General features: G+C 44.7%; 1 protein-coding gene across 1 annotated transcript in view; it reads left to right on the top strand.

Annotated features, from left to right (window-relative positions):
- Window positions 1-26,783, top strand: part of LOC126412306 (bumetanide-sensitive sodium-(potassium)-chloride cotransporter-like) — a gene marked incomplete at its 5' end in the record, with an annotated part of 214,831 nt that overhangs the window by 130,697 nt on the left and 57,351 nt on the right. Inside the window, 3 exons of the mRNA XM_050081828.1 lie at window positions 9,009-9,201; window positions 12,251-12,345; window positions 16,438-16,552. Of these exons, the coding sequence (XP_049937785.1) occupies window positions 9,009-9,201; window positions 12,251-12,345; window positions 16,438-16,552 (403 nt within the window). The remainder of the gene's footprint in view (window positions 1-9,008; window positions 9,202-12,250; window positions 12,346-16,437; window positions 16,553-26,783) is intronic.

Genomic DNA, 26,783 nt, shown 5'->3' with positions numbered 1-26,783 from the left:
TATGGTGTATTTTTTAGCCCTTTTTCCACGTGCCTTGTTTAGATGTCTCCCATTGTTTCCATTGGGACTGACATATAGTCGTTCCCTTGTCTCTGTGTTTGGATTCTATAGTTTCGACTTAGGCACGTATGGCGTCAGTTGTTTTTTGCGCCCTAAAACAAAACAAAACTGCTCCTGAAAGGCAAAGTTAAGACACCTTCCAGCTACAGCTGAAGCATCCAGAAAGCTGACCTGTTAAGAAAACCAGGCCAGGTGAAGTCATTGTCACCTCACAATATAAATGCACTTGAGGCAGTTAAAGTATAAATACTACCCTTAGCCACTGGCTTGATCTTCTTGCACTCAGTTTGCAGCTGATCAAACTGGGTGTAGGATTTATGTTGGTCAATCCTCTGTTTGGGGAGACTGTCTTCGAATTCTGATGGAACGGTGAGCCCCGCCAGGATGACTTTATGACTGCAAGCTGCAGTGCTGCTATTCAAATCGAAAACACCCTCCCCCCCCCCCCCCTCCCCTTCCCACGAGAGCTCACCACTTTTTGGCACGTTCGTGCTTGGCTACCACAGGGCCCCAGCCTTTGCAGCATCCTTTCCCTTCTGTGCTGCATATCTATCCTCTTGATATTCTTCCTCCCCTCCCATGAGGAACATGTCTGGGGTGTTGTTCGGAATGTGTTCTGCAGCTGACATCAGAACAGTCTCTCCACTGATTTTTCATTCTTTTTTTTTCTTTCTTCGTTCCCCTTCTCCTATCATTCCTCCGCTTTGGTGTTTGAGGTTCCACTTTTTCTTTCTCCTCCCTGTGCACTCCAGAAGGCCACCCCATGTGTCTGACGTGTAACAGATGACTGGGTAATGCATAATTCCCAGCCCTGAGTCAACAGGTAGGGTTTGCATGTACCCCCTGGTATAGGCCAGGCCCAGAGAGGATGATTGCTGGAGCAGCTACCTTCCCAAACTGCAGATTGGTCCCTGTGTCAGGTATTCAGGAGATGTGACCTGGGGTGTGAACAGTCAACTAAGGCAGGTATGCTCCCCTCTGATGGGAACCTACAGCTGGAAGGAGCATGCTGTTGGAGAAGCTGACAATCATAGGGGATATTTTTGCAATGAGCCAATCATCTTCTTGACATTAAACATCCATTGAACCTAAACAGAAAGAAGCTCATGATTCAAAGATCCTCCTAGCTGAACCATGGCTCCTCACAGTTTCATGTGTGAAATCCTGCTCTCATTTACACAGTGGCACTTAACTGTTGAAGATTACTTCTGATTCTCAAGCACAACTACTGCTTGCACCTTCACTCCTCCATGGCTATCCTGTTCATGATGAGGCACATTGAACGCTGAATTCTTCCCACAGTGTTTTTTAAACTAGGATGCTCAATGGTTGGACGAGGCAGAAATCCAAACATGCCTCTCTGATCACGGCTTCGTTGCAGTCTCTCAGATAATGAGAAAGGTCGATTTATCCGTAGTGTCCACACACACTCTTTCTCTTGCCTCTGATAAAGTGGTGCTTCCATCAAAAATCAAAGCAGTCTATGAAGTTATCACAGTCTTACCATACAATTCAAACCTGGTGCATTGCTATGCATGTTATCATTAGAACCACACTCAAATGTCCTGTCGATACCTGGCTAATCAGAAAACCCTGTGTTCCACCATCTGGCACCTACAGTACTGTTCTTTCTACTCTTACTCCACAAAGGACAATGCCATGCAGACATGTGACCTCAGATTCAGCACCACAGTTGTAAAATCACCCGGTGTCATGGTAACACCTCTGTATCCTCCTCCTCCTCCTCCTCCTCCTCCTCCTCCTCCTCCAGCTATGCAACAAGCTGTAGTGTTTTGAGAATTTCTGCGTAAATTCTAGAACCACTCGGTCTTCAACTGTCTCGAACACATGATATTTTAAACATAAGTGTGAGAGGGCCTATCTACTGTGCATCGCCTGTCTGTGTGTGTGCAGGTCTGAAGTGTAGACACAGCAGTCGAACAGCACCGACAAGTGTTTGCTGGTCGCACCATGGAAGTTTAATGAGAGAACACAGCAGACTCGAGGAACTTCTGTGTTTTTCCATGCTGTTTTATAACTTTGACTATGGTAGTGAAAAAAAGACAAACAGTTGAAATATTGTTAAATGGATGCTTGTCTTGGACTTGGAGAAGATAAGACATGTATTCAGATTCAGGATGAGAATTAACTTGGTTTCTTAAGCCAACTTTCTTTTATGTGTAAATGAACTTTGTTTCTAACCTTTGGATATGTGAGGAGACTTACTTGACAGCGTTTGTTATGTGGAGAATGAGATTTGGAAAAGCTTGATGTTTACATCGTTAAGTGAAGCAAAAGAAACTGCGTACGTATGCTTATTTTTATAAGTAGAAAGAGTCTTGAGAAATTCCTGTTCCCAGCAAATGTACTTCAGAGAAGAAGAGAAAAGGGGGTTACAGCAGCAAGATAACCAGCAAGTAAAGTTGGCTGACAATCTCAAGTAAGTCATATTGTTAAAGAAGTGGTAGTTTACACACATACTTCACCACTTTGTCATCCAAACCGTTAGAAAGCCACCAAACTTTTGCCTCACAGGGCGAAATAACTTGCTACACAACCAGCCGGCCAGAAAGGATGGAAGGAATACTCTCGCGAAGACTTCTTGCATCCCTCCAACCAACAAACATCTGGATCTTCCTGCGCCAACCAGAAAGGCTTCAAAAAATCAAACAAACGGAAACGGTCTTCTCCTTGACAAGTTCGGAGATCATCTTCAATGTTGTCACAATGTGATACCCTCATCCAACCAACCTCTGTGTCACCATTGTGCACCACTAAACATTTTTTGCTCTGGACTCTGCAGACCGACAGAGGGAGAATGCCGATGCCTTTGTAGATCTTATCAAGCAGAATCCTCCAGCCTCTCCGCCCTGTTGTGTTGAGTCTTCAAAGGCTGGCACTCGGCAGCCACCAAGGTGACACCCCTTCATTTTTTCCCTCCTCCCCTTTCCTCGTCATAACTCTCCTCGAATGGAACATTTGCCATCTTAGATCCATCAAGGAGGAATTATAGCTGCTCTTGGACTCACAGTGTCCACTTGTTCTCTGCCTCCAGGAAACAATATTGCATCCTCACAACCACTTTGAGCTCTCACATTTGTTTCCAGTCCACTTTGACCTTCTCCCTGAGGATATCATTCCATCTCTTGGAGGAGTCATGCTGATCATCCAGGATGACATTCATAGTCAAACCATCTTCCTGACTACCTTGCTTCAAGCTGTTGCAGTCCACATTTTCCTTCCTCTCTTCAACTTCTTCCTTTTTACCATTTACATCCCTCTGTCCTTCAGTGTCACCCAGACAGACTTCCTCCAGCTTACTGGGCAACTCCCTCACTCCTTTCTGTTGGTCAGTGACATTAATGTGCACCATCCCCTTTGAAGAACCTGCCATAGTGGTGCACTCTTGGCTGAACTTTTCAATCAACTTAACCTCATCTGCCTTAACATGGGAGCACCCATGTTCCTTTTAGACTCCAAACTTTAGACTCCACATACATACCTATCCCCATTTAGATCTCTTCTTCTGTACTGCCCAGCTGACCCATTGTCTCAAGTGGTCCATTCTCTCTGACATGTAATCAATCGACCATTTCCTGTGTGCTATCTGTTTGCTGACGCCTACCCCACCTACAAGCACACCCCAATGGCAGCTTTCTAAGTCAGACTAGAGGCTTTATTCCTCCCTAGTGACCCTGGACAAACAATATTTCTCCAGGTGTTCTGACCAGGTAGAATATCTTACCAGTGTTATCCTTACCATTGCAGAACATTCCATTCCTCGCACTTCCTCTTTGCTGTGCCATGTCCCAGTTTCTTGGTGGGCTAAGGCATGCTGCAACACAATTAGAGTGCAGAGACGTGCTCACCACATTTTTAACTGTCATCCTACAATGGCAAATTGCACTCATTATAAACAGTTCTGTGAACAGTTTTGTTGCGTTCTTCAGGATAGCAAAAAAGCTAGCTGAATTTCATTTACTAGATCTTTTAACAGATCCACTCCCTCTTCCATTTTGTGGGGCCTCCCCAAATTCCGGCCTGATCATAGCAGATAATGTCATAGTGGACCCTAATGTGGAGATTTCGAGCTCCACCCACTATCACCCTGCCTCCCTTTGTTGGAAACGAGTGGAGGTGGCTTGAGCAATACAGGTCTCTTCTCAGAATCATGAGTGTTAAAATGCCACCTTTACTATGAGGGCTAGATCATGCTTTGACTTCATCCTGATCCTCCACCACAGGGCCAGGTGATGATTGTGTTCATTGCAGAATCTTTCTCTAGCAGGCAAGCATTTTCTCCTTCATATGTACAATTGCATGTGGGTAGATAGCACTTTTTCCAGAAGCTGGAATGAAGCCACTGTCATACCCATACTTAAGCCTGGTAAAGACAAACACCTTCCTTCTATTTATGCCCCATTTCTCTCTCCAGATCTGTTTGCTAGGTGATGGAACGTATGATTCATGGCTGGCTGGTATGATGGCTAGAGTCTCACAATTTATTGATCACTGCACAATGTGGATTCGAAGCACACCGCTCTGCTGTTGACCATCTTGTCACTTTGTCAACCCATGTCATCAAAGGTTTTTTTGCAGAAATACCAGACTGTGGCCATGTTTTTTGATTTGGAGAAAGCATATTACACCTGCTGAAGGACTGGTATCCTCCATGTTCTCTTCAGGAATTATTAAAAGACAGTTTTTCCAAGGTATGTGTCAGTTCCGCCTTGTTAGACACCCTTCTCCAGGAAAACGGTGTGCCTCAGGGTTCTGTCCTGAGTGTTGTCCTCTTTCCTATCTCCATTGATCCTATTGTGGCCCGTCTTCCACCAGGCATCTCTGGCTCCCATCCTGTTGATGATTTTGCCACCTATCGCAGTTCTTCACGGCATCTTCAGCATTGTCTCAATCATCTTTACTCAAGGAGCATTGGCAATGGCTTTCACTTTTCCACTGACAAAAAAATTTGTATGAATTTCTGGCAGCGTAATTGGTTTCTTTCACCATCTTTACATCTTGGACTGTTGCTCTTCTGTTGGTTGAAACCAGGATTCCTGGAACTCATGTTCCATAGGAAACTTTCTTGGTCCTCCTACATGTCTTGTCTTGCTGTCTGCGATCCCTCAGTGTCCTACGTGTCCTCAGCAGTACATCCTGGAGAGCGGATGGGACCAACCTCCTCCACTTGTACCGGTCCCTTGTTTGTTCAAAACTAGACTGTGTGTTTTGTTTATGCATTTGTCCTTCGGCCCCTGTTACACTATCTCAATACTAACCACCATTGTGACATCCATTTGGCCACTGCCACTTTTTACATTAGCCCAGTTGACTGTCTGTGTGCAGAAGTTGCCAAAGTACCGCTGTCATACCACCATGATTTTCTCCTCAGCAGATATATATGCCATTTGTCTTCTATACCTAACCACCCACACTATGCCTCCTTCTTTGATAACTACTTGATCACCAGAATGGGGAACGGCCCTCTTCTGTTGCCTCCTGGAGTTCACTTTCAGCGATTGCTCTGGCACCCAATGGGTGTGCACCCTTCACCACCTCGGCTTCATGCGGTGGCCTGTGTTCACCTAGACCTTCATTCACTCTTAAAGGCCTACTCAGCCTAACTTTATCGACGTAAGTTTCTCCACCTTCGCATGGAATTTCACAATAGTAATCTTGTGTACACTGATGGCTCTGACTGATTGTGGGGTTGGGTGTGCCTTTGTCATTGGCGCCAACATTTTTCAGTATCAGCTTCTGAAACACTGCTAAGTATTTACAGCAGAGCCCTTCACCTTGTATCAGACCATGCAGTACATCTGGCGACACAGGCTTTTCAATTGTGTCATCTGCTCTGACACACTCATTGCCCTTCAGAGCCTCTGTGTGCTGTGCACCATCCATCCTTAGTGCAATGGGTCCAGGAAAGCCGTCTCTTGGTCACTATTAATGGAGCCACTGTGATGGTTATGCAAGTAGCTGGTCACATCGGTATGATGGGAAATGAGGCCTCTGATGATGCTGCTGCCAAGGCTGCAGTCATTGTACCTTGGCCCACTAGTTCTTTCATTTCCTCTGATGATCTCAGTGTTGCTGTCTGTCAGCAGGTGGTGTCACTTTGCCATCACCACTGGTCATCCCTTCATGGGAACAAGCTCTGGGGAATGAAACCTCTCCCAGCAGCTTGGATGACCACCACTCGCCATGAGATCATTATTTTGGCTTGGTTGCATATTGGGCACTGTTCAGCTGTCACCTTTTGTTGAGTGGTGTTCCGCCACTGCTTTGTGCTCCTTGCCCTCAACCTTTGATGGTTTGCCATTTCCTGATGGAATGCCCTTTTTTTAACCACTTACATTCTCATTTATGTTTGCCATCTGAGTGTCAACCTTTTTAGTGAAAAATGCACAGGCTGCCTACCGCATCATATTTTTTATCCATCATAGCAATATGGCGAAGAACATTTAATCTTTAGTTCAAGACCTCCATTGTCTCCATGGCATATTTTATGGACCTTTCTCCAAGTTCCTGTTTTTAGCTGTCTTTCCTTCCATCAACTGGACTTAATATGAGGGTGGTTTGAAAAGTTCTTGGAACAGAATAGAAAAAAAGTGCTTACATCACTGAAACTTTTTATTTTTCGATGTAGTCTCCTTGTAGATCAATTCACTTGGTCCAATGTTGTTCCAGTGCCTTGATCCCTTTTTGAAAATGAGTTTCCTCCATGCATGGAAAATAGTTGTCAACTCTGACTGTTAATCCTTCGTTTGCAGTGAATCTTCATCCACCAAGAAAAATTTTCAGTTTTGGGAAGAGATGGAAGTCAAGACAGAGCCATACCAGATGAATAAGGCAGGTGTGGCAACAATTAATAACTTAGTTGGTGTAATTTTGCCATGGCAACAGCATGTGTGTTGGCACGCATTGTCTTGATGGAAGATGACTTGTTCCTTGCTAAACCTGGCCTTTTTTCACATATCTTTTGTTGCAGTTTGTCCAGGAGGTTAGCTTAGTATTCTTCAGTAATTGTTCGCCCAGTGGGGAGATAACCTACAAACAGAATCCCCTTCACATCCCAGAACACTGATGCCATGACCTTTCCCACCAAAGGAATTGTCTTTGCTTTCTTTGGTGGTAGAGAATAAGCATGTTTCCACTGCTTTGACTGTTGTTTTGTCTCTGGGATATAGTAGTGACCAAAGTTTCATCTGTGGACACAAAGCGGAGCAAAAGGTCTTGTTTGTTTCGCCTAAAATGGGCCAAACGTTGTTCTGATATGTCCACCCTCATGTTTTTTTTTTGATCCAGTGTCAAGAGTCCTGGCACTCACCTTGCAGATATTTTTTTCATTTCTAATTCTTCAGTTAAAATGTGATATACCCTTTAAGATGACATCTGGCAAGTGTGAGCAATTTCATGCACTTTCAATCGGCGATCCTCCATGATCATTTTGTCCACTTTTGCAATGATTTCTGGAGTAGTGACACATCTTGGCTGACCACTGCGTGGATCATCGTCTAAGCTCTGCCAACCAATTTTAAATTCATTTGACTGTTTTGCAACCATTGAATATGAAGGAGCAGTGTCCCCCAGGATATCCTGGAAATCGGCATGAATGACCTTTGCTTTCATACCTTTCTTTACAAAGTACTTAATCACTGCTCGAATCTCAATTGTTTTATTATTATTATTATTATTATTATTATTATTATTACTATTATTATTATCTTTGCAAATCACTACACAGGAACAACAACAGAACCATGTCACTGCCACGCCTCTCTTCCAAGAGCACTGATGTGGCACATGTTTACTGGCAACAGTCCAATGGATATCATGTGAACAACTTGTTTCACTATAACTGACCTCTCATGGTGATTCCGAGAACTTTTCAAGCCACACTCATCTGTAGTCGATTTCACCTCCTTTTTTGTCTTCGTGTTCTACGGTTCTAACAAGATTGTGTATGAACAGAGTTGTTTTTATTCCCTAAAACAAAACAAACAGTTCAAATCAAGACATGGACTGCTGTGGGTGACATTTACCATCAGGCCTTCTGGAGGCCAGAGTCCAGAGAACAGTCAACTATTGTCACTGTGGAGGGGCATGCTGTAGCTGCTATCTGCGTTCTATTCCTGTATTCCTAATCTGAAGTTGCAGGCCTTCCTACTGTCAGACGCCACTGTGATCCAGTCACATGTTGCACACTCTGTGCAGGGATAGGGTGAGCTTACCGGGCCACAGTGTCAGTGAAAATACTCTGGTAACCTGCTACCCCACACTGCTAATACCAGAGGCAGCACAGACAATACCAGCTGAGCTGCTGCCAATGTGCTGTGGTGTTGCTGGGTGCTGAGTATATGTCCACATCACTGCAATTGCAGTGACAGTGTGGGGCTTGAGAGTGTCGACGCATTCCGCATGGCTAGTGCACTGCTGCCCACCACCACTTCTGGCGTCTGTGAACAGACACAGTGTATTTTGGAACAACAAATGGTTGTTTGTTATTGATGTTTTAGTAGCACCATCAGACAGAGAGCAGCCCATCTTCAACCCATGCCCAACGCATGATGCACGGGCCAGAAGCTGACCTCCATAACTTATCGTTGTTACCTACTGTACTGTCTGGATGCTAGATGGTTACCGTAAACAAGCACTCAATTAACAAATTGATATTACACACCATCTATAAGATGATGATGGCTGCTTCAGATTATAGGCTTACTTCTATTCTGCAATTAGCAGCAATTGAGCATAGGATCCACAACTAATTCATTTGATGCTCTCAGGAAAAACAATGTTGACTAATTGGTAGTGAATGGTTGTCTAGCTGCTTGGTAATGAGTGAAAGTACCAGATAATCCACAATGACCATCATGTTAAGGATTCCTTAGTAGCGAAAGGTTTCTTTTTTACAGTACCCAATGAACTCCTTTTCCTTTTTTCAGGTAGCTCTGTAAATGAACTCACAGAGCACTTGAGACATTATAGCATAAGCACATACACCGAGTTAGCTGAGGGTGCTGTGAACATGAGAAGAGATTCAATAATTAGTGCAGCTCCGTTTGATTATTATGGAAGCAAATCTACAGTCAACAAGCAAAGTGATAGTAGAAGAGACTCTCAAACAGATTTATTCAAGTAAGTGTTCTCTCTCTCTCTCTCTCTCTCTCTCTCTCTCTCTCTCTCTCTCTCTCTCTCTTTTCTCTCTTTCTCTTGTAGTCAGATTAGTTCCATAAAGGGTCACATGCAAAAGCAGCCAGGCATATAAATAATCTGTTGCAAATTCTGCACAGTCTTTTATATGGCATCACCACCAACCAGCTGTCCGTCCAATATTATCTGGATTCCTAACACACCTTCCCCCTCCCAAACATTCTCTGAATATGGAATTACACTTTAAACATATCCTTTACTCTCAAACAATGGAAAAATGAGGATGGAATGTAACAATATTTGAAAAGGAAAGTTGCTACTTGCTACTCACCATATATAGCAGAGATAATAAGTCACATATAGAAACAAAAGACTGTCACAGTTAAAGCTTTCAGCCAGTAAGACCTTCGTCAAAAAATAGACCGCACACGCACATGCATACACGCGCGACTGCAGTCTCAGGCAATTGTAGCCACACTGCAAGCAGCAGCACTAGTGCATGTTGGAAGTGGCAAGTGGGTGCAGGTAAGGAGGAGGCTGGGGCGGGTAGGGCGAGGAATAATAGGGTAGGGGTGGCGAAGAGTGAAGTGCTGCAGGTTATACGAAGGGCAGGGGAGAGGTGGCGAGGAGGACGGGGTAGCAGAACAGGAGAGAGAGAAAAAAAAAATTGGGTGCAGTGGTGGAATGAGGGCTGTGTAGTGCTGGAATGAGAAGAGGGAAGGGGCTGGATTGGTGAGGGCAATGACTAACAAAGGTTGAGGCCAGGAGGGTTATGGGAACGTAGGATGTATTGCAGGGAAAATTCCCATCTGCACATCTCAGAAAAGCTGGTGTTGGTGTGAAGGATCCATGTTGCACAGGTTGTGAGCAGACAGACATGATTTCACGTTTGGTGGCATGTTCAGCAACTGGGTGGTACACTGGTTTCTTGGCCACAGTTGGTCGGTGGCCATTTATGCAGACAGAAAGCTTGTTGGTTGTCATGCCCACATAGAATGCAACACAGTGGTTGCAGCTTAGCTTGTAGATCATGAGACTGGTTTCACAGGTAGACTTACCTTTGATGGAATAGGTGATGTTTGTGACTGGAAAGGAGTAGGTGGTGGTTGGAGGATGTAGTGGTGGGAGGATGTATGGGACAGATCTTACCTAGGTCTATTACAGGGGTATGAGCCGTGAGGTAAGGGGTTGGGAGCAGGGTTTCTCATGAGAAATGTCCTGCCCACTATCCTTCCCACCCCTCCCACAGTGGTGCTCAACCATCCACCAAACCTACACGATATACTTGTCCATCCCTACACAACCCCTGCTCCCAACCCCTTACCTCATGGCTCATATCCCTGTAATAGACCTAGATACAAGACCTGCCTCATACATCCTTCGACCATCACCACCACCACCACCACCACCACCACCACCACCATCACCTCCACCTACTCCAGTTTGGTCACAAACATTACCTATCCCATTGCAGGCAAGGCTACCTGTGAAACCAGTCCTGTGATTTTACAGGCTGAGCTGCAACCATTGTGCTGCATTCTATGTGGGTATTACAACCAACAAGCTGTCTGTCCACTTGAATGGCCACCAACAAACTGTGGCAAAGAAACACGTGGACCACCCTGATGCTGAGCAAGCTGCCAAACATGACATCCTTCATTTCAATGGCTGTGCCACATGGATCCTTCCCACCAACATCAGCTTTTCTGAGTTGTGCAGGCGGGAACTTCACCTGCAATACGTCCTATGTTCTCGTAACCCTCCTGCCGTCAACCTTCGTTAGTCACTGTCCTCACCCAACAAGCCCCTTCCCTGCTCCCATTCCAGCACTACACAGCCCTCATTCCGCCATCGCACCCAGTCTTTTTACTTCTCTTCTTTTCCACTATCCCCTCCACTCCCCTCCCCACCTCACCCCTGCCCTTTATCTAAGCTGCAGCACTTCACTGTCTGCCACCGCTACCCCACTATCCCTCCCCCTCGCCACCCCTGCCTTCTCCTTAACCCCACCCAGTCAACACTCCCATCATGCATTGGTGCTGCTGCTTGCACCATGGCTACAGTTGTGTGTGTGTGTGTGTGTGTGTGTGTGTGTGTGTGTGTGTGTGTGTCAGTGTCAGTCATCTATTTTTAATGAAGGCCTTACTGGCTGAAAGCTTTGTTTGTGACAGTCTTTTTGTTGCACCTATCTGCGACTCAGAATCTCCCCTATATGGTGAGTAGCAACTTTCCTTTTCAAATATTGTGACATATCCTTCACTCTCCATATTCCCCAGGAGGCAAGTGTGTCTGCCTACCTCTGTCCCACCAACAGCCCTTCACCCCTGCCCAGTTCCAATGGTATCTCTTTCCTTTCCATTCTCACCTAATAGTTATCTCCATTTCACTTGAGATTCCTCTCTCTATTAATATCCACCCACTGTCTTCCTATTAAATCTTCTCTCCCCCCCCCCCCCCCCAGTCCCCTCCCCTCCATTCACCCAACACACACTTTTTATTTCATCTTGTATTGCATGCAACTTATCAGAATGAATTCACTGTGTATGAGTGTGGGGTGGGGGAATTTGGAGGCCATTATCCAAATGCTATTCCCAAATCTTGTTTATGTGCCTATTTAGCACTCAAAGCCTCTATTACAAAGTGACAAGTTACCTTTACTGTCAATAAAGCACTCACTTTCAGGAGATAGAAAACACACATTTCTTATGAACAACTGTGACTGTCTCACGAATTTTGCAAATAGTTTCATATTCTAGGGTTCTATTTAGTTTCTACTTAAGACTTAAAAACAAAAGTCTATGGAACAGATTCTCTCTAAGAGGCATTTCCTAGTTGCAGACCCTATAAATGAAAACTTCGACAGACATTGTATTTAAAGAAAATTGAGGTTCTTGTGTCTATGGAGGAAAATATCTGTATAAGTATGGAAGAAAACTACATTTGACTTTAAATCTAATGCTGAAATGACAAATTCACAGTGACTTGTGTTTTGCTTTTTGTAATATCTTAATACAGGTGTACTTATCTTTTGCAGGAAATTGTCAAAAGAAACGTTAGAGAACTTAACATTGTTTCAAAAGTTTCAGAATAATGGAACAATTGATGTCTGGTGGTTATATGATGATGGAGGTAAGTAAAATTGCAGAAAATTAAAAATAATCGCTTCAATAATATAATGGTCAATAAGATGCCATAAAATTCTTATACGAGTATTTGACTGAATAGTTGCATTTACAAAACAGTGAAAATTATGAAATGGTGAGCAGGGGAAAAAAGCTGGCCCTTCAGCTGTAGAAGCTACAGGTTTCTGCTTGGGGAACAGATACACAGCTCAAGGCCTAGCAGGTGTAGAAGAAATATTGGATTCAGATAAAAGAAGAGGAACAGTATCTTGTGAGATGAGAGATTGCTTGGTTTGGTTTGGGGAAAGTAAAGATACAAGCATTCTAGAAATATTAGTAAAACTAAATACAAACATTAAAAATAGGACTAGAAAGTGAGCATTAAAACTTCTTTGTAAGATCAATAACAACAATCTGATACAAACTGTCTAAAATAAAAGGATGTCCTACAGTAGGCGATCTGTATGGGATGTTTAAATTGGGAAAAGGGATGGATATCAAATGACAAATATTGTTTTTAGGAATGCAAATTTTTCCTGAAACATACACTGTTTATCACTCTTAACTTATTCTACTATAACTTCCCTTGCCCGCCTCCTATTTCTTCCTCTCTCTATCATCTTCTACACTTAATATGTCACACTGCAGTCTTACCTCTGTCTTTCTTACATCATTCCCCTCCCTATTTTCTTTATCCCTAATTTCTCTTTATTCACTAATCTTAAAGCACAATTGTGGGAAAATCAGCTATTTTTGCAGATAAATTGGTTACCTGAAGTGAAGTGTTACTCAAATTTTCTAAATGCGCAATAAGGTGTTGAAAAGATTGCTATCTGGATACATGTATACATCAATGTACAGTTCGACAGTATTATGAAAAGGATAGATGGCTATGTACCATATAGAGGAGCTGCTGAGTTGCAGACAGGCACAACAAAGAGTTGCTATACATTTTCATCTAAAGCAGAAAATACACGCACTCACACAACTCACTCATACATGTCCAATGTCTTGGGGTGCTGAGGCTACACTCCAAACAACTATTGTGCCTTACGGGAAAGGCAGTTTATGGGTGGTGGAGTTAAGGACGTGGCTGGTGTGTGGAGGGGAAGGGAAAGCAGGGTAGATGTGAGGGAAGGTGTAGTGCTGCTTGTGGAAGTACGCAGGTACATAACGGGGGTAGGGCAGGGCTGCTAGGAGGTTTAAATGGGAGGGGGAGGGGGGGATGAGTGGAAAAGGAGAGCAGTAGAAGAGGGGGGAAAACACTAGCGGGGAAGGCTATGTAGTGTTGATATGGGAGCAGTGAAGAAGAGCAGCTCACCCTCAGTCCAGATTACAATAGTATCATCAATGAATCTGAAATGGGTGGGGGATGTGGGGTTCTGGCTGATTCAGAAGATCTAGATGGCCCATGAATAATTTGGCTTAGGATGGTGCCATGTTGGTGCCCATATCTTCATCACGGATTTGTTTTTCTCTCAGTGTGGGCACAGTAACCAGCAACAATTGTGCATCTGGAGTTGAGTTTATGGACTTCATGAAGCATGTAGAAGGTACGACTGCAGAAAGAGGCAGAGAGGGAGAGGGACTCAAGGTACAGATTCTGGGATGGGCCTAAGGATTTGAGGAGAGACAAGAGATCCTGTCAGATTTATGGAATGGTGTTGCTGTGGCAGGGTTTTTACGTGGACAAATCTGACAGCTGCCTGAGTCCCTCCACCAGTTATCCCATATGGTTCAAAACCACAGTTTTTATGTGGTGGATTGTGCTTTTTCTGTGGATTTAAGGTTAGTTTCTATGTTTAGGGATTTGGGAGTGGTGGTGAGGCAAGGTATGAGGTTAAGAAATTCTGGAATGTTAATGGGGTGTTTCAGGGGCAGTGGGAACTGACCACAGTTGGATGGAGGAGGGAATTGAGTGAGGCGTGGTCCAACATGAGCTTTAGATTCAGTCTGATTTGTAGGGTTGGTAGTGAAAATGTTTTTCCACTGTACGGACAAGGAGAGAAGGTCTTTGAGTCCTGCATGCTTTAATTTGGCAGTGGGTCAGAAGGTGAGGCCTTTGGAAAGGGCCAGTACTTCTGCAGGAACTAAAGATTTTGGAGGAAAGGTTCATGGCTGTGTTTCAAGTCTGTTTATGTTCTGGATGCTTTATGGTGGTGGTAGTGAGTTTATGAAAATGTGGTAAATGTAGGACATGGCTACATCAGTACATATCGCCATACCATATCTACCAGCCATAAGCAATACCCCCACTTAGACAGCTGCCACCCATTCCATACCAAAAGGTCCTTTCCATACTGCCTAGTCACCCATGGTTGTCACATTTGTAGTGACAGGCAGTCCTCCAAATACATCAAGGGTCTCACTGAGGCCTTCACAGACCGAAATTACCCTCCCATCCTTGTACAGAAAGGGGATCTCTCTGCCTTGGATCTCCACTCATCCACCCACTTCCCACATTACTAGCAACTGGCCACAAAGTAGCACCCCACTCCCTTGTAGCTCAGTACCATGGTGGACTGGATCATCTGAACCCCATTAACCACCAGGGTTTCAAGTATCTCTCATCGTGCACTGAAATGGAGAATATCCTACTCACTATCCTTATTCCTCACACGGTGGAACTATGCTGCCATTTGAACCTACACAATATCCCAGCCCATCCCTGCTCCACTCTTGCTCTCAACCTTTTGCCTCTTGACTCATATCCCTTTAATAGACCTAGATGCAAGACCTGTCCTATAATTCCAACCATCAACCCCCACTCCAGTCCAGTCTCAAGCATAACCTATCCCATCAGAGACAGGTCTACCTGTGAAAGCAGTCACAGGATCCACAAACTAAGCAGCAGCCACTGTTCTCTTTTCTCTGTGAGCAAGACCACCAACAAGCTGTCTGTTTGCATGAATGTCCATTGATGAACTGTGGCCAAGAGACAGCTGGACAGTTGAAGATTCTGCCCAACACAATATGCTTCTCTTTAGTGACTGCTTCACATTCTGCACCATCTGGATGCTTCCTACTGACACTAGCTTTTCTGAATTGTACAGGTGAGAATTGTCCCTGCAATACATCCCACATTCCCATAAACCCCCTGACTTTAACCTTCACTAGTTCCTGTCCTTCATCCATCTATCCCGTTTCCTGCTCCCACTCCAGCACTACACAGCCTTATATTCCACCATCACACCAACTAGTGTTTTCCCCCTCCTCTACCTCTCTTCTTTTCTGCTCCCCTTGTCCCCCATCAAACCTCTGGACTGTACGTAGCAGCCCTACCTTGTCACCACCACATGCCTGCTTGCTCCCACAAGCAGCACTGCACATTCTCCCCTCTATGATGCTATCTCACCCCCTCCCCAACCCACCCCAGCCTACTCCTTATTCTCACCATCCACAGACTGCTTCTCCCATAAGGCACAGTTGAGAGCTCAAATATATAGGAGTCTTTATGTTGTGCCTGTCTGCAACTCAACATATCATCTATGTGGTGAGTAGCAATCTATCTTTTTTATATTATTATCATTATTACATCCTGCATTTTTCATTGTTTAACAGTTCTACAATTGATTAAATGTGGAAGTTAAGTGGTATTTGTTTATGTAGTTAATGAATCATGACTGGGTAGCTGAATACTAATAACTGAACATGATGATGTGTGAATATCATTAAATGGAATGATTGCACATACATTGAAAGGTATAGCAAGTGGAAGATTTTGCTATTGACAGGCTACTGCAAACCAGTTATTGTTCCATTTCCGTTTCTGGACATACTACTTACAAAGGTTAGTGTGTCAGACAGAGATTCCGCTGTATAAAAGTTATGCGATTGTTAATATGTTAATTTCAAAATCTCTCTAGTTCTGGCAAATATTATGATAAATGTAGAGAAGTCTTTACAATTAATACACATATTTAAATTTGATAATGCACAATAATCTATTTCCTATACAGTTATCTCTTTACGGTCTCTTAATAAAACTTCAGTAAAAAGCTTTTATTATTTTATTTTGTACACTTTAAAGGGCCAGTTTAAATAATACTGTTTGAGTTTATGAAAGTCATTATACATTTAGCTGCTGGAACTTTTGCAGGTCTCACTCTCCTCTTGCCCTACATCATTTCAACTCGTAGTAATTGGTCATCTTGTAAGCTGAGGATATTCACATTAGCAAACAAAAAAGATGAATTGGAAATGGAACAGCGAAGGTATTTATGACTGCTGTGTTCATATCTCTAATTTCTACTAACAAGCAGAGGACCCCAGCGGTGGATCGACTGTTGTAAATCATCTATATGTTGACGTAAGCTAAAACACCACAGCCATTCACTCTTGCTCTCATTCATGAGTAATCACTTTTTTTTTTAAATTTTGCATAACGCCCTACAGAATTAAAAAAAAAAAAAAAAAAAAAAAAAGAAGAAGAAGAAGAAGAAGAAGAAGTATAACAGATTGCCTACGCAGTGTAACGATCAAGGTATCAACCTCACATGAAAAAGGTTGGTGGGTTTCAAATCTCATCAGGTGCTTTAAATTTATTGTTTTTAAATCTGTATTGAAATTAATTTGGTTAGTTAAATGTATTTTTTTTTAATTCTTTGTCACATAACTTTAACCATCGTATTTACTTTTTCAATCGCCCTCATTTTCTCTTCCTATCATGATTTTTACTCTTGTAATCCTTGTGCATGCAAATTTAATTATTTTTATTTATCTGTAATTTAAACATTTGAAACTGTCAGTGTTGTAGCCACCAAGAAGATCGCGGGAGGCGCACATTGGCACGGCGCGTCACGGACGGTAGTTGCCGCAAGTAGAGTCCTGTCCACCAGAGGGCACGCGAGAATTCGGACACGACCTCTGCCGGCATAACAACAACAACAACTCTGGCAGCACAGGCCGTGCCCAGTCAGTTACCATCGGGCATGCCTAGGACACAGTCCCGGTATACGCTAAGTGAAGTGCGACGTAAACGTGAACAGTGTTACTACACAATTGGCGACGAGTAGGGTCGTTCTTTCGCGTGTTGCGTCGTTGTTCCGGTTTCGCAGCTTCTCCACGACATGGAGGATTTGGTGCGAGTTTTGGTTGCGCAGCAGACGGAACTCATGGCCACCATGAAACAAGTGCTTCCGGCGTTGCTCTCCACGCCGTCTGCTCCGGCGCCGTTCCCTCCTCCCTTTCCCCCGTATGACGAGACGGCGGAGGATTGGGACGCATATGAACATGGCCTTCGGCAGCATTTCCAGGTATTTGATGTTGCCGATGCGGAGGTATGTCGTGCTCTCTTCTTGTCTTGGATATCTCCCTCGCTGTATCAAGTTTTGCGGCAGCTCGCGCCGTTGCAGGAACCCTTGTCCTTGTCTTTTGACGCATTGTGTTCATTGCTGTCTTCATATTATCGCTGCCGCACGCATGTTGTGGCGGCTAGGGTCGAGTTCTATCAATGCAAGAAACAGCCCCATCAGTCTTACCGGGCGTGGGCCACTACCCTCCACGGTCTTAGCGGTCTTAGTCGCAAGTGTCATTTTGTCACGGAGCAGTCGCGAGAGTCGTACGCCCACGTTATGGTACACGACGTCATCGTTCATTCGGCCTCTGATAGGGAGGTCCGGCAACGGGCCCTGCAGTTAGAAAACCCTTCCCTCGAGTAAGTCCTGTCCATTGCTCAATCGTATGAAGTCTCTCACGCAGCAGGTCAACAGCTGGAAGCGTGGTGCAACGTTGCGGAGGTTCAGGGCAGCGTGGCCGCGTCCACTGTGTCAGGGGTGGACGATGTGCGAGTGGTACAATCCGGCTGTTACAGCCGCTCCCGCACAGCGCGTAAACAGAATTCCGGCCGCCGGCCCCTGTTGCCGTCCTGTGCGTCGTGCTATATACATCATGATCAGTCAGAGTGCCCCCAGCGTTGGGCCGTTTGTCGCAAATGTAATAGAAAAGGTCACATTGCTAAAGTTTGCCGCTCAGCCTCCAAAGAATCGAAGGAAGCAGGTACAGAGGATATGGACGTTGACATTCAGGAAGTTTCATTGGGCCAGGCTCCCGACGCATCGGACGCAAACTCTTTATTGAGGTGTCGGTTCGGTCGCGCCGGTTACAACTGCAAGTCGATACGGGCGCGGCAGTTTCGTTGTTGAATGCACAAACTTATTCCGACCTTGGATCGCCCCCGTTGGCGCCAGTTTACCGGCGTCTACGCGGTTATGGTAAACAGTTCATTCCCCTACTGGGTCAATTCACTACCGACGTGACTTACAAATCAGTCACTCGGCCTATTACTTTTACTGTTGTCAGTGATGCGAGCTCAGCTAACCTTTTTGGCCTGGATGCCTTTCAAGCTTTCGGTTTTTCTATCGCTGACACCATACAGTTGGTCTCTGAAGACGTTCCCTATCAATCATTGGAATCTTTGATCTCCGACTTTCCTGATATTTTTGAGGAGGGCCTGGGGCGTGTTTCAGATTTTGAAGCTCACTTAACGTTGAAGGCGTCGGCTCGCCCACGTTTTCTACACGCGAGGCAGATCCCCTTGGCTCTCCGCCCTCAGGTAAAGGAAGAGCTAGACCGGCTGACAGCCCTAGGGGTCGTTCTTCCCATTTCTTCCAGTGAGTGGGCTTCGCCCCTCATTATTGTAAAGAAGCCCTCGGTAAAATTACATCTTTGCGGCGATTTCAAGGCCACCATTAATTCCCAATTGGTGGTGGACACCTATCCTTTGCCTCGTGCTGATGAATTGTTCTCCTCCGTCACGGGAGGCCAATATTTTTCGAAAATCGATCTGTCGGAGGCTTATCATCAGATACCACTTGATGAGGACTCCAAACGGTTGGCGGTCGTCAACACACCGTTTGGCCTTTACCAATACCAGCGGTTGGCCTTTGGGATATCCAGTGCCCCGGCGATATTCCAGTGTTACCTTAAGCATGTCACATCGACAATTCCTCATTGTATTAATTACCTGGATGACATAATTGTCACAGGCCGCAGCACGAAGGAACACTTGCACAACCTTCGCACCCTCTTTCTCAAATTCAGGTCTGTGGGCTTGCGTTGCAACCTGCATAAGTCAACCTTCTTTCAACCATCCATTGAGTATGTGGGCTACACCATTTCTCGGCACAGTATCCAGCCACTAGGAAGTTTGGTCCAAGGTATCGTCAACCTTCCTCGGCCCACTTCACTGAAAGAGTTACAAGCTTTTTTAGGCAAGATAGCCTATTACCATCGGTTCATTCCCAGGACTTCCACTATAGCCCACCCCCTGTACTGCCTTCTGCACAAGGGTGTTCCTTTTGATTGGTTGCCTGCATGCGAGCGAGCGTTCACCTCGTTGAAGGGCCTCCTCACGTCAGCCCCTTGTTTGGCTACTTTTGATCCCCATAAGCTGTTGGTCCTGGCTACAGATGCTTCGCAGTATGGGGTGGGGGCAGTCCTGGCCCATCGCAACGCAGATGGTTCCGAGCAACCACTGGCGTTTGCGTCTAAAACGCTTAGTCCCGCGCAGGCCCATTACTCCCAGGTGGAAAAAGAGGCTTTGGCCATTGTCTACGCTGTTACCAAGTTTCACCCTTTCTTGTATGGCATAAAGTTTCAGTTAATCACTGACCATAAGCCGTTAATATCGTTATTTGGCCCCACCTCTCAGATTCCGGATAGGGCAGCCCACAGACTACAGCGCTGGGCCTTGTTCCTCTCTAAGTACCATTATGACATTCATTTTCGCCCTACAGGACAGCATGCCAACGCCGACACTCTTTCCCATCTTCCGGTGGGCCCGGATCCTACGTTCGATCAAGAGGAGATTATGTGTTTTCATTTGGATGTGGCGTCCCGCCAAGCGGTTGATGGCTTCCCGATCACTAGTTCTCGAGTCGCCAGGGAAATGGCAGCTGACCCGGTTCTCCGGCAAGTAGTTCGCCTCATTCAGCAGAGGTGGTCATCCCGTTCTCCGGGCCGGGCCTCGGACCCTCTTCGTAATTATTTTCTTCTATGGGACCACCTCTCGGTCTTGGACGGCGTTCTCCTTCTGGCTACCGATGATACAGCTCCTCGCGTGGTTGTTCCTGCAAGTTTACGACGGGAGGTCCTCACGTTATTACATGCGGGGCACTGGGGTGTTTCCCATACTAAAACCTTGGCTCGCAGACATGTGTACTGGCCTGGTATTGACAGAGAAATTGAGCACTTGGTGGCCGCCTGTTCCCAGTGTGCGAGCCAACAAGCATCTCCCAGGGCAGCGTTCTCTTCATGGCCACCGGCAACCCAAGCATGGGAACGTATTCACATTGATTTTGCGGGCCCGTTTCTCAACGGTTTTTGGCTCATTGTCATTGATGCTTATTCCCAATTCCCATATGTGGTTCGCTGCTCCTCAACCACTTCAGAAGTTGCAATCCAGACACTAGCAAAAATCTTTTCTGTGGAAGGTCTGCCAATCACCCTGGTCTCTGACAATGGACCGCAGTTTATTTCGCAGACCTTCCAGGATTTTTGTAGGCGCTTCGGTATTCGGCACGTTTGCTCTCCCCCCTTCCATCCACAATCGAATGGGGAAGCCGAGCGCATGGTGCGCACATTTAAGACGCAGATGAAAAAGTATGTGCACGAATTTCCTGCGGAGGAAGCATTGACGTTTTTCTTGGCGGCATACCGGACCACACCAATGGGAGAACGCAGCCCCGCAGAGCAGTCAACCTAGGACTCTGCTGCACCTCCTCCGGCCTGGTCCTCACCAGTCTTCACAAAACGGAGTACCTGGCTTTCCACTGGGTATGTCGGTCTGGGCCTGTGGGTTTGGTCGCAATCCATGTTGGATACCAGCGGTGGTCCTGTGCCGCAATGGCCGCCGGCTCTATACCTTGCAGGCGGGGGACCGGGTGGTACGTCGTCACCAAAATCAGCTACATCCACGTTCGGGCACCCACCCTCCGCCCTCTCGGACACCGGCTTCCCCATTGCCGGCACCTGTGTTGGTTTCACAGGGGACATTGCCTCCTCTCCCCGCTGTGCCTCTGCCGCACTGCGATGGTTCTCAGCCTTGGCAGCCTCCAGTAGCTCCAGCACCGGCATCGCCATCGTTCGAGATGCCCCAGCGAGAGCCGGCCCCCCTAGCAGGCCTGGTTTCTCAGGAGGTTGGTTCACCTGTGGTCGTCCCTTCCCCTTCGTCCCCGCCACTGGGTCTTGCCCCTCCCGGGGTGGAACAGGATCCGGAGTTCGACAGCTTGTCGCCCGTTCTGTCCCGGGCTCCGGTTGTGGGACGACGGGGGCCTCTTCGTGTGGGTCACTTCCAGCTGTATTCGAAGGTTCCGGCTCGAGGGTTGGCAGATCCCCTCGACTCCGGCCATCCAACGAATGTGGAGGTCATCGCTCCTGCCCAACGCTCCACCTTCCGATGTAGTGGATCACAGTGACTTCACCCCCCGAAGGAGGAGGAGTGTAGTAGCCACCAGAAAGATCGCGGGAGGCGCACATTGGCAAGGCGCGTCACGGACGGTAGTTGCCGCAAGTAAGAGTCCCGTCCACCAGAGGGCACGCGAAAATTCGGACGCGACCTCTGCCGGCATAACAACAACAACAACAACAACAACAACAACTCCGGCAGCACGGGCCGTGCCCAGTCAGTTAACATCGGGCATGCCTAGGACACAGTCCCGGTATATGCTAAGTGAAGTGCGACGTAAATGTGAACAGTGTTACTACAGTCAGCATATAGGTTAGAAAACAAAAGGTGAAATCTGTATATACTCATGTCCAATGGGGTCAAAAAAGTTTGCAATACAAGATGTACATTTTTTTGGATGGTAATCGTCTTGCAAACATTGAAAACATAAATTCTTAATGTATTACAGACAAAGTAATGCAGATGAATATTTAAATAAAGGAAAGGATTACAAATAAAATGAAATTCAAGCAAACTGTGGAATGGAAGTAATGAATGCATAAGATAGACAAAGATAGAGGATGAGATCTTAGAGTTAATTTCTGCCATTTTAATACACAAAAAAATAAAAATCACACGAACAAAGATACCAAGTGGAAAAAGAATGATGGCAAGAAAAATGAGAGCAATTTAAACAATTATTACAATGATTAAAATGGCACAACAAAGCACTAGAAATAAAAAATTACATTTAACCCATTTAACTGAGTAAAAATAATGACAAAAGTTGTTTTGATAAAAATTTAAAAATAATAATTTTCAATGCACTTGACAGGATGTGAACTAATCATTAATTACACTGTGCAACCAGTCTGTTGAATTTTTTTTTTTTCTCCCCGGCAATTACCCACGACGGAAGGCCCACTAGGATGAATGGTTGCAAGGTGTGATACCTGGGACCTCAGCCTACATCACCATATAGACTATTTCAAAATGTCAATCTCACTGCTGGGGCCCCCTCATTGTAAATATAAAAGATATATAACTAAGTTATATTTAAGTTGTGGTTTAAAACTATTCTTTATACTTCAACTTCCTGCACTAACCCAACAGTGGGTACTTTACTTGTGGTGCTAAAGAGACTGTCTTGCTAACTATCAGAAATGTATATATTTGATTTTTTCTCCACTTTTGGAGTTAAAGGGTTTTACACTTCATGAAACATGAGTTGCAGCAATGAGAGTGCACGCACACACACACACACACACACACACACACACACACACACACACACACACACACACACACACACGGACTCCAAGTAGCATTTATCATATTCTTCATTACTATTGGTTGTATATGGAATGTCAATCCAAGACAAGATGTAATGCTCTCCCATGGCAGTACTGGATGCACAATGATCCTCATACTGTAGATCATGTCATTTATTATGACTTGTGATAATACTCCCATTGCTACAGAAGTGCCCCCTGGAGAGTTTTCAGTAGAAGTGTTATGCTGCTCTCCTGCCTAGTGTGCCTGTGCATTTTCTATTGAACTGAAGGCTGGGAAGAGTGCTGACCAGTCTGGACCATAATGAGCTCATGTCACAGGCATATATTCACCATGCTAACTCAGAGTGGTCACAAATAATCATTTCATATCCATTCATACCACAAATAAGTGACAATGTCCTCTTTATTGACTGCCACTGACCATTGTGACAGTCACATTACTGTAAATGCTCTTAACTTGGTGATGCCCCAAATGAGAACAACCATGCCACTATTATTTGCTTGCAGCAATACTGACCAGGTTGTCACATTTCGCCCACCTGATGGATGGATGGATGGATGGATGGATGGATGGAGGGAGGGAGAAACATGCACCTGGGGCTACACTGTGTGTGTGTGTGTGTGTGTGTGTGGGAGGAGGAGGGGGGGGATGTTTATGACCATATATAGCAAATTTTCAAGACAGTCCGATGTGACGTATGATTTGGAAAAGCTGCAAATCCTCTAACTACTCTAACTAAGAGAATTAAGTTGTCACAGATCACATTTAATAAATATTATGATGAAGGAGAGTCGTCAGGTGTATGGAAGGAGAAATGTTTTACATTCACAGCTGGAAGCAGTCACTGCAGGCAAAGTATACTAGTAACAAATTATGATGAGTGTTAATCTAATCTCACTGATAATTATGGTAGTTACTTCTAGATTACTTTATATACCGTATGTGCATCAGGAGGATAACAGCTCCTTCAAAACAGCCACTGCTCCTTCTCTTACACTACTCAGCTGCTGTTCCTATCTAATGTTTCAAAACAGAGCATTTATGTAACTTTGTGCAGACCACTGTCAGTTGTCTACATACTGCCAATGTCAAGATCTGCCCGATATAAACATTATCTCAACTAAACTAGTCAAAGGTAGAAAATGTTTTCTTCTCATTCTACCCAACAACTCTCCCCTGACCCAGTGTTCTGGGCAATTTTTCTATAACTTTTCACATTTCCCAAACCTCCCCTTTTTCTTTCCCTTCAACCCTCCTGCCAGAAGGAGCCATTGGCCCTGAAAGCTCATGCAATTCAACGTCTTCTGTGTGTTTCCTCTTGCTGCTGCTTGACGAGTAGATTTTCCTCTATTCATGTTGTAATTTCAATACAAAGATTTATGTTGTGGGTAATTTACATTTAGCCTAATAAAGTGATAAATTGTAAGAGTAGTGGCTAATATAGTATTCTTTCAGTCTGGTTTTGAGTATCTAGGAATTTTTAGTTTCCTGTTTCAATAAAAAGTACTCCAAGTCATAATAACTTACTTATTTTTGATTCCAGGTTTTGGTCTATAAAACCATTTCCAGAGTAGAGGCTCCAGGTGGCCAGTTCACAGAGCTACTGAGTAGTAACTGCTGATACCTGTTGCAACTGTCACAGTAGGTACTGCTCAGTGGCTCCGTGAACCAGCTCCTCACATCGCCTGGAAACCCTGGTCTGAATATAATCTTACAGACCAAAACTGGTTAGCAGAATCAAAAATAACTTACTGTGGATTGGACTGTGTTAAAATTGTAAATACAATCCCTGTACTTCCACAATGTCAAAAACATTTTGTTACTTGCCTGAAGTCTACCAGTAACCTCTCAGCCTTTTGTACCAGGGAGTAAATCTCCATTCCGAATCCCTAGATGGGAATACACTGCCAAATTGAGTTTGCTTAGTCTATTATGGAAGGTGTTGTGTTGATTATTGAGTCTTCACATGATTAAGGGAATATAGTGACCCTAGCACAGTATTACAGCACATACTCAATTTCGATCAGGCTACCTTTGAATGTTACTACTTGCACCATCTCCAATATAAAAATGAAAAGACACTAGGGTTGACTGTTAACTTACATCTCACAGTGCACTAACTGGGCCTCTAACATGATGCTGGTATGAAGAGGCCTTTGTCACCCATGTACTTCACAATGCTATTCTGCTACCGTAAAATTCAAATAGTGTGTGCCTGATATACATAACACCCAGATCCACTATACTCAAAACTTCTGCTGTCACATACTTCTGCGGGTATGCTGTTGTTGTTGTTGTGGTCTTCAGTCCTGAGACTGGTTTGATGCAGCTCTCCATGCTACTCTATCCTGTGCAAGCTTCTACTGCAGCCTACATCCTTCTGAATCTGCTTAGTGTATTCATCTCTTGGCCTTCTCCTACAATTTTTACCCTCCACGCTGCCCTCCAGTACTAAATTGGTGATCCCTTGATGCCTCACAACATGTCCTACCAACAGATCCCTTCTTCTAGTCAAGTTGTGCCACAAACTTCTCTTCTCCCCAATCCTATTCAATACCTCCTCATTAGTTACGTTATCTACCCACCTTATCTTCAGCATTCTTCTGTAGCACCACATTTCGAAAGCTTCTATTCTCTTCTTGTCTAAACTATTTATCGTCAACTCGATGTTAACAAATTTCTCTTCTTCCGGAACGCTTTCCTTGCCATTGCCAGTCTACATTTTATATCCTCTCTACTTCGACCATCATCAGTTATTTTGCTCCCCAAATTGCAAAACTCATTTCCTAATCTAATTCCCTCAGCATCACCCGATTTAATTCGACTACATTCCATTATCCTCGTTTTGCTTTTGTTGATGTGTATCTTATATCCTCCTTTCAAGACACTGTCCATTCCGTTCAACTGCTCTTCCAAGTCCTTTGCTGTCTCTGACAGAATTACAATATCATCGGCGAACCTCAAAGTTTTTATTTCTTCTCTATGAATTTTAATACATACTCCGAACTTTTCATTTGTTTCCTTTACTGCTTGCTCAATATACAGATTGAATAGAATCAGGGAGAGGCTACAACCCTATCTCACTCCCTTCCCAACCACTGCTTTCCTTTCGTGTCCCTTGACTCTTATAACTGCCATCTGCTTTCTATACAAATTGTAAATAGCCTTTTGCTCCCTGTATTTTACCCCTGCCATCTTCAGAATTTGAGAGTATTCCAGCCAACATTGTCAAAAGCTTTCTCGAAGTCTACAAATGCTAGGAATGTAGGTTTGCCTTCTTCTAAGATAAGTTGTAGGGTCAGTATTGCCTCACGTGTTCCAATATTTCTAGGGAATCCAAACTGATCTTCCCCAAGGTCAGCCTCTACCATGATTTTCCATTCGTCTGTAAAGAATTCACATTAATATTTTGCAGCTGTGACTTATTAAACTGATAGTTCGGTAATTTTCACATCTGTCAACAGCTGCTTTCTTTGTGATTTGAATTATTATATTCTTCTTGAAGTCTGAGGGTATTTCGCCTGTTTCATACATCTTGCTCACCAGATGGTAGAGTTTTGTCAGGACTGGCTCTCCCAAGACCGTCAGTAGTTCCAATGGAATGTTGTCTACTCCCGGGGCCTTGTTTCAACTCAGGTCTTTCAGTGCTCTGTCAAACTCTTCACGCAGTATCATATCTCCCATTTCATCTTCATCGACATCCTCTTCCATTTCCATAATATTGTCCTCAAGAACATCGGCCCTGTACAGACCTTCTATATACT

Source organism: Schistocerca serialis, chromosome 7 (genome assembly GCF_023864345.2).
Source record: "Schistocerca serialis cubense isolate TAMUIC-IGC-003099 chromosome 7, iqSchSeri2.2, whole genome shotgun sequence".
Lineage (NCBI taxonomy): Eukaryota > Metazoa > Arthropoda > Insecta > Orthoptera > Acrididae > Schistocerca > Schistocerca serialis.
Note: the sequence above shows the minus strand (reverse complement) of the source record. Positions and strands in the feature narration are given on the sequence as shown.